The sequence below is a fragment of the Mizuhopecten yessoensis genome, unplaced genomic scaffold (genome assembly GCF_002113885.1).
Source record: "Mizuhopecten yessoensis strain PY_sf001 unplaced genomic scaffold, ASM211388v2 scaffold10547, whole genome shotgun sequence".
NCBI classification, from domain to species: domain Eukaryota; kingdom Metazoa; phylum Mollusca; class Bivalvia; order Pectinida; family Pectinidae; genus Mizuhopecten; species Mizuhopecten yessoensis.
Window position 1 is genome coordinate 34638 of NW_018408601.1, and position 7669 is coordinate 42306.

Consider the following 7669-nt stretch of genomic DNA (forward strand, 5'->3'; position numbering starts at 1 on the left):
CTGTTTAAGTGTGATGTACTGGTGAGTTAACTATGTTTGATGTTTGAGTGTGATATACTGGTGAGTTAGTTATGTTTGCTGTTTAAGTGTACTGGTGAGTTAGTTATGTTTGATGTTTTAGTGGAAAATACTGGTGAGTTAGTTATGTTTGATGTTTAGGTGTGATATACTGGTGAGTTAGTTATGTTTTATGTTTAAGTGTGATATACTGGTGAGTTAGTTATGTTTGATGTTTAAGTGGAAAATACTGGTGAGTTAGTTATGTTTGATGTTTAAGTGTGATATACAGGTGAGCTAGTTATGTTTGATGTTTGAGTGTGATATACTGGTGAGTTAGTTATATTTGATGTTTGAGTGTGATATACTGGTGAGTTTGTTATATTTGATGTTTAAGTGTGATATACAGGTGAGTTAGTTCTGTTTGATGTTTAAGTGTGATATACTGGTGAGTTAGTTATGTTTGATGTTTGAGTGTGTTCTACTGGTGAGTTAGTTATGTTTGATGTTTGAGTGTGATATACTGGTGAGTTTGTTATATTTGATGTTTAAGTGTGAAATATTGATGAGTTAGTTATGTTTTATTTTAGGTGCCCCGCCCTATCCCGGTATACCCCCAGAGCGTCTCTATAATTTGTTGATTGCTGGCTACAGAATGGATAGACCAGAATCTTGTACCGACGAGATGTAAGTAGATATCTTCATATGTTTGTTAAGAATTGATGAACTACAGCAAGATATGATTTTCAGATCTAAGATCCTCCCTAAAAAAATATATTTAATTCCACGTACAGTGTATGCATTTATAGTAGCTTGGACAATGCCTCTTAGTTAACATATCCAAAGGAGAGTATCTCGGTATACAGTAATTCAGTATTGTCATTGTTTTAACATACACCGGTTTGTCCGAACAGTTTACAATTACAAATTCAACCTTTGTGGCATGTTATACTAGGTATGTGTACCCTCAGGTATCGAACAACATGTTATACTAGGTATGTGTACCCTCAGGTATCGGAACACCATGTTATACTAGGTATGTGTACCCTCAGGTATCGAACAACATGTTATACTAGGTATGTGTACCCTCAGGTATCGGAACACCATGTTATACTAGGTATGTGTACCCTCAGGTATCGAACAACATGTTATACTAGGTATGTGTACCCTCAGGTATCGGAACACCATGTTATACAAGGTAGGTGTACCCGCAGGTATCGAACAACATGTTATACTACATGTAGGTATGTGTACACTCAGGTGCCGAACAACATGTTATACTAGGTATGTGTACCCGCAGGTATCGAACAACATGTTATACTAGGTATGTGTACCCTCAGGTATCGAACAACATGTTATACTAGGTATGTGTACCCTCAGGTATCGAACAACATGTTATACTAGGTATGTGTACCCGCAGGTATCGAACAACATGTTATACTAGGTATGTGTACCCTCAGGTATCGGAACACCATGTTATACTAGGTATGTGTACCCTCAGGTGCCGAACAGCATGTTATACAAGGTAGGTGTACCCTAAGGTATCGAACAACATGTTATACTAGGTATGTGTACCCTCAGGTATCGAACAACATGTTATACTAGGTATGTGTACCCGCAGGTATCGAACAACATGTTATACTAGGTATGTGTACCCGCAGGTATCGAACAACATGTTATACTAGGTATGTGTACCCTCAGGTATCGAACAACATGTTATACTAGGTATGTGTACCCGCAGGTATCGAACAACATGTTATACTAGGTATGTGTACCCGCAGGTATCGAACAACATGTTATACTAGGTATGTGTACCCTCAGGTATCGAACAACATGTTATACTAGGTATGTGTACCCGCAGGTATCGAACAACATGTTATACTAGGTATGTGTACCCGCAGGTATCGAACAACATGTTATACTAGGTATGTGTACCCTCAGGTATCGAACAACATGTTATACTAGGTATGTGTACCCGCAGGTATCGAACAACATGTTATACTAGGTATGTGTACCCGCAGGTATCGAACAACATGTTATACTAGGTATGTGTACCCGCAGGTATCGAACAACATGTTATACTAGGTATGTGTACCCGCAGGTATCGAACAACATGTTATACTAGGTATGTGTACCCGCAGGTATCGAACAACATGTTATACTAGGTATGTGTACCCGCAGGTATCGAACAACATGTTATACTAGGTATGTGTACCCGCAGGTATCGAACAACATGTTATACTAGGTATGTGTACCCGCAGGTATCGAACAACATGTTATACTAGGTATGTGTACCCGCAGGTATCGAACAACATGTTATACTAGGTATGTGTACCCGCAGGTATCGAACAACATGTTATACTAGGTATGTGTACCCGCAGGTATCGAACAACATGTTATACTAGGTATGTGTACCCGCAGGTATCGAACAACATGTTATACTAGGTATGTGTACCCGCAGGTATCGAACAACATGTTATACTAGGTATGTGTACCCGCAGGTATCGAACAACATGTTATACTAGGTATGTGTACCCGCAGGTATCGAACAACATGTTATACTAGGTATGTGTACCCGCAGGTATCGAACAACATGTTATACTAGGTATGTGTACCCGCAGGTATCGAACAACATGTTATACTAGGTATGTGTACCCGCAGGTATCGAACAACATGTTATACTAGGTATGTGTACCCGCAGGTATCGAACAACATGTTATACTAGGTATGTGTACCCGCAGGTATCGAACAACATGTTATACTAGGTATGTGTACCCGCAGGTATCGAACAACATGTTATACTAGGTATGTGTACCCGCAGGTATCGAACAACATGTTATACTAGGTATGTGTACCCGCAGGTATCGAACAACATGTTATACTAGGTATGTGTACCCGCAGGTATCGAACAACATGTTATACTAGGTATGTGTACCCGCAGGTATCGAACAACATGTTATACTAGGTATGTGTACCCGCAGGTATCGAACAACATGTTATACTAGGTATGTGTACCCGCAGGTATCGAACAACATGTTATACTAGGTATGTGTACCCGCAGGTATCGAACAACATGTTATACTAGGTATGTGTACCCGCAGGTATCGAACAACATGTTATACTAGGTATGTGTACCCGCAGGTATCGAACAACATGTTATACTAGGTATGTGTACCCGCAGGTATCGAACAACATGTTATACTAGGTATGTGTACCCTCAGGTATCGGAACACCATGTTATACTAGGTATGTGTACCCGCAGGTATCGAACAACATGTTATACTACATGTAGGTATGTGTACACTCAGGTGCCGAACAACATGTTATACTAGGTATGTGTACCTGCAGGTATCGGAACACCATGTTATACAAGGTATGTGTACCCTCAGGTATCGAACAACATGTTATACAAGGTATGTGTACCCTCAGATATCGAACAAATAGTTATCAGCTTCCTTCAATTGTAGAGTTAATAATAGCTTCAACTCCCACACTAAAACTGAGCATGCTAAAGCTGAAGAGACATCCAAAGGCATTGACAGTCATTTATATATGTAGTCATTTAATTATGCGCTTTCCCTACCTTCAATGCCATGGGCGCACACGATAGCTACAGATAACTTAAGCCTGCTGACTGTTCAGACTAACATAGTAATTGGTAGACAATAACGACGCTATAATAAGGTAACTATTTTCCGTCAGTTGAACGTTTTGTCGAAATAATACGCGCCCTTCCTCTGCTGATCCTATCACTACAATTATCCTATTTATGGGTTATATTGGAGAAAGACCATCATAACGAGCAAGCGTATCTCTTCCATTTTACAGGTATGCTGTTATGCAAAAATGTTGGAAGACGGACCCTACAGAGAGGCCGCCATTTTTCCAGCTGACAGACATTTTTGATCGCCTTCTCCAACAAAGAACAGTACGTGTACACACGTTCACAAGTTCCGTTGTCTTTACCTACTGTACATATTGTCATCGTAGGACCTGCATACTATATCTACACCATTGTCGCGTGGATTATGACTAAACTTGTTCTAACCTTAAAGTTAACAAGGCATGAAGTAATTATTTAAATAAGTATTGTACATGGTAACCTGTATACTAGTATGAGTAGAGCCTTGTATTTCCGAACGATACAGTTCATATACTCGTATATGTTTCAACGATACCTGAAAGTATTTGATTCATTATACTGAATAAATAGCAACAACCAAAGCTTTCGGACTTGGCCCTTCATCAGGAATTTGATTCAAATATGGATGTGACGTAAGGGTGATGACCATTTAATCCCTGATGAAGGTCTAAGCCCCAAAACTTGGACGTAGAGTGATTTCGCTAGTTATCCAGTATGTTTTGTTATGTTCCTGTAGGAACTCTGTGGTAGACATTAAATCATCATAATGATATCTTACTGGCTAATGTCATCCTAGTCCATCCTATGTGTACGCATAATGCAAACCATCAAAACGATGTACTTTCAGGAGTACCTGGATTTGACTGGAGGGCTGGATGACACCACTCCTGACGTGTATGACAAGTGTTTCGGTAGCGCTTTGGGTACGTAGTCATTTACACACCACTGACTGATTCATGCTGATTTTCAAAAACAGAATACTCCACATAATTATTAAATGCAGGTTCAGCGGGAAAAATCAAAAACCGCTGTATCATTGTTGTCGTCACTTCAGACTAATTCCACTGTGCTTGTTCGTGTACGACGTCTGTACTGATTAAATGGTGTTAAATATTTGTTAAATTGGATTGTGAGCATGCATAACATACCTTTAAAGTCCTTTTATGCATGTACATATTGTTTCTGGAATATAACGATTATATTGATAATATTTCAGGGAAGGTTTTTCCAAAACAGAATCAGCCAAGATTAGCTGACAGGTACGGCAGCATAAGCGTGATTTCGGGAAACTCCGAACCTTATTTGACTCCCTCCACAAGTAAATTACCGGTCGATTCATCGGACAATATAACAACACAAAATATGGACAAAAGAGTCGTCCTTCATTCAAATGGCGAAGATTCCTCTCGGTTATCTTCCCGGAAGTGCCTAGATTTAAATGATAAATCCCCTGGAGGGGAGAAGCTGGCTCTGTTATTGGACTCTGGGACAGCTGTATTTTCCCCGTCCTCCGACACGGACGACGATCCGGACAGTAGGGAAACAGATGCGCTATCTGTACAAAGATGTTGAACCGACCAAACTGTGCTTTGTGATGCACATTACACATGTCTTCTGTACACAGAGATGTCTTCTTTACATAGATATGTCATAGGAAAGTAACAGACGTGTAATATATTCACACTAAGCCGACCGAGCACTGCTATGTAATGAACAGGTCACGTTTTAAGCCTACAAGTTGTGACGAAGCACCAGCGTCCTGTACTGATAAGGTTGAAGAACAGTAGATGTTTTAACTTCACAAAAATACTGACCTAGCCAAATCACACCATATGACGAGGATTCCAAAGAGGAGAACATTATGTCAACAGAGGACGTCCGCGCCAAGGTGTGAGCAAACATGTCGGAGTCCCATTTCAGCATATCTCAGATATATTGCATTAACTACTTAAACTCATAATTATACAGCATTGATTTCGCCATTATGTCGTGATTTTACCACATATTACGTATTCCAATAAACACAGTGTGTGTATAACTACACCAGAGCTGCGATAATCCAGCCACAGTCGTTCCCAGTAAAGTGGCTGGTCGTAGAGACAGCTACATCACTGGGACAGATTTGTATATAGAATTGTTTATCTGCCCCCTAAACCATGGCAAGATCGTGACGCTATTCGATTAGTAGTGACTCAGATTTCGGGAGAACGTTGACTGTCGGTGTTAATGTCCATCTCATGAGATATTTCCGATTTTCAGGATGACAGATAACGTACACGGATTATTGGAATATTTGATATTTTTTTTTATTCCAAAAAGATCTGACATGTTTATCACGGTGTACATGTGTATCAGTACACGTTACAGTACATACATGTATGTACAAATTATCATTGTTTATTTGCGAAATAAGCACCTTCAATACGGATATAGTGAAATCATGTTTGAGACAATCCACAATGAAGTTGCAATCCGAGTCCGTGTACGTAGTCCTACTCCAATCACCACTCTAAGAAAAAATGACCATGTGCTCTCTATATTTATACTTTTAAGAAGAAATTGGGACGATTTTCTGGTGAGAAGTTTACCATATTACTGTAAAATAAATACAGAGACAACTGCAATTCAGTTATACAATCCGTATATTCAATAATATGTTTTTAATAGTTATTGAACAGAAATGATAACTACTCTTTCAAACTTATTTATTAATGTCTATCTTCTTCCCTCTTCGCCTGTCCCTCGGTATCGAATGAAGCTTACCCTCAAGCAATCATTTTGAATTGTTTTGTTGATACCCAAGGGGAACATTGTATATATAAGTACAAGAATGCTCTGTATATTATATATGTATATAAATGAATACATTTTATTGTGTTGAAACTGTTTCCTGATTGATTAAAATGTGATAATAAAAAGGTATATGTAGCAAACATTACTACGCTGTCGTATTGTCTTATTGATGGGCTGGACCTGGAGGTTAAACACAACCAGAATGTCGTATTGTCTTATTGATGGGTTGGAGGTGAAGGTTAAACACAACCAGCATGTCGTATTGTCTCATTGATGGACTGGAGCTGGAGGTTAAACACAACCAGCATGTCTAATTGTCTTATTGATGGGCTGGAGGTGAAGGTTAAACACAACCAGCATGTCGTATTGTCTCATTGATGGACTGGAGCTGGAGGTTAAACACAACCATCATGTCTAATTGTCTTATTGATGGGCTGGAGGTGAAGGTTAAACACAACCAGTATGTCGTATTGTCTTATTGATGGGCTGGAGCTGGAGGTTAAAAACGACCAGCATGTCGTATTGTCTCATTGATGGACTGTAGCTGAAGGTTAAACACAACCAGCATGTGGTATTGTCTCATTGATGGGCTGGAGCTGGAGGTTAAACACAACCAGCATGTCGTATTGTCTTATTGATGGGCTGGAGCTGAAGGTTAAACACAACCAGCATGTCGTATTGTCTTATTGATGGACTGGGGCTGGAGGTAAGAAACACAACCAGCATGTCTTATTGTCTTATTGATGGACTGGAGGTGAAGGTTAACACAACCAGCATGTCGTATTGTCTTATTGATGGGCTGGAGGTGAAGGTTAAACACAACCAGCATGTCTTATTGTCTTATTGATGGGCTGGAGCTGGAGGTTTAACACAACTAGCATGTCGTATTGTCTTATTGATGGGCTGGACCTGGAGCTTAAACACAACCAGCATGTCGTATTGTCTTATGGATGGGCTGGAGCTGAAGGTTAAACACAACCAGCATGTCGTATTGTCTTATTGATGGACTGGAGCTGGAGGTTAAACACAACTAGCATGTTGTATTGTCTTATTGATAGACTGGAGCTGAAGGTTAAACACAATCAGCATGTCGTATTGTCTTGTTGATGGACTGGAGCTGGAGGTTAAACACAACCAGCATGTCGTATTGTCTTATTGATGGGCTGGACCTGGTGGTTAAACACATTCAGAATGTCGTATTGTCTTATTGATGGACTGTAGCTGAAGGTTAAACAC

General features: G+C 39.7%; 1 protein-coding gene across 1 annotated transcript in view; it reads left to right on the top strand.

The window, feature by feature from the left end:
• The window catches only part of LOC110461040 (proto-oncogene tyrosine-protein kinase receptor Ret-like), a 40765-nt gene extending 34197 nt beyond the window's left edge, over nt 1-6568 (top strand). Inside the window, exons 12-15 of the mRNA XM_021514312.1 lie at nt 588-684; nt 3826-3925; nt 4488-4563; nt 4857-6568. Of these exons, the coding sequence (XP_021369987.1) occupies nt 588-684; nt 3826-3925; nt 4488-4563; nt 4857-5212 (629 nt within the window). The 3' untranslated portion in view covers nt 5213-6568. The remainder of the gene's footprint in view (nt 1-587; nt 685-3825; nt 3926-4487; nt 4564-4856) is intronic.
• Nucleotides 6569-7669: the final 1101 nt, after the last annotated feature.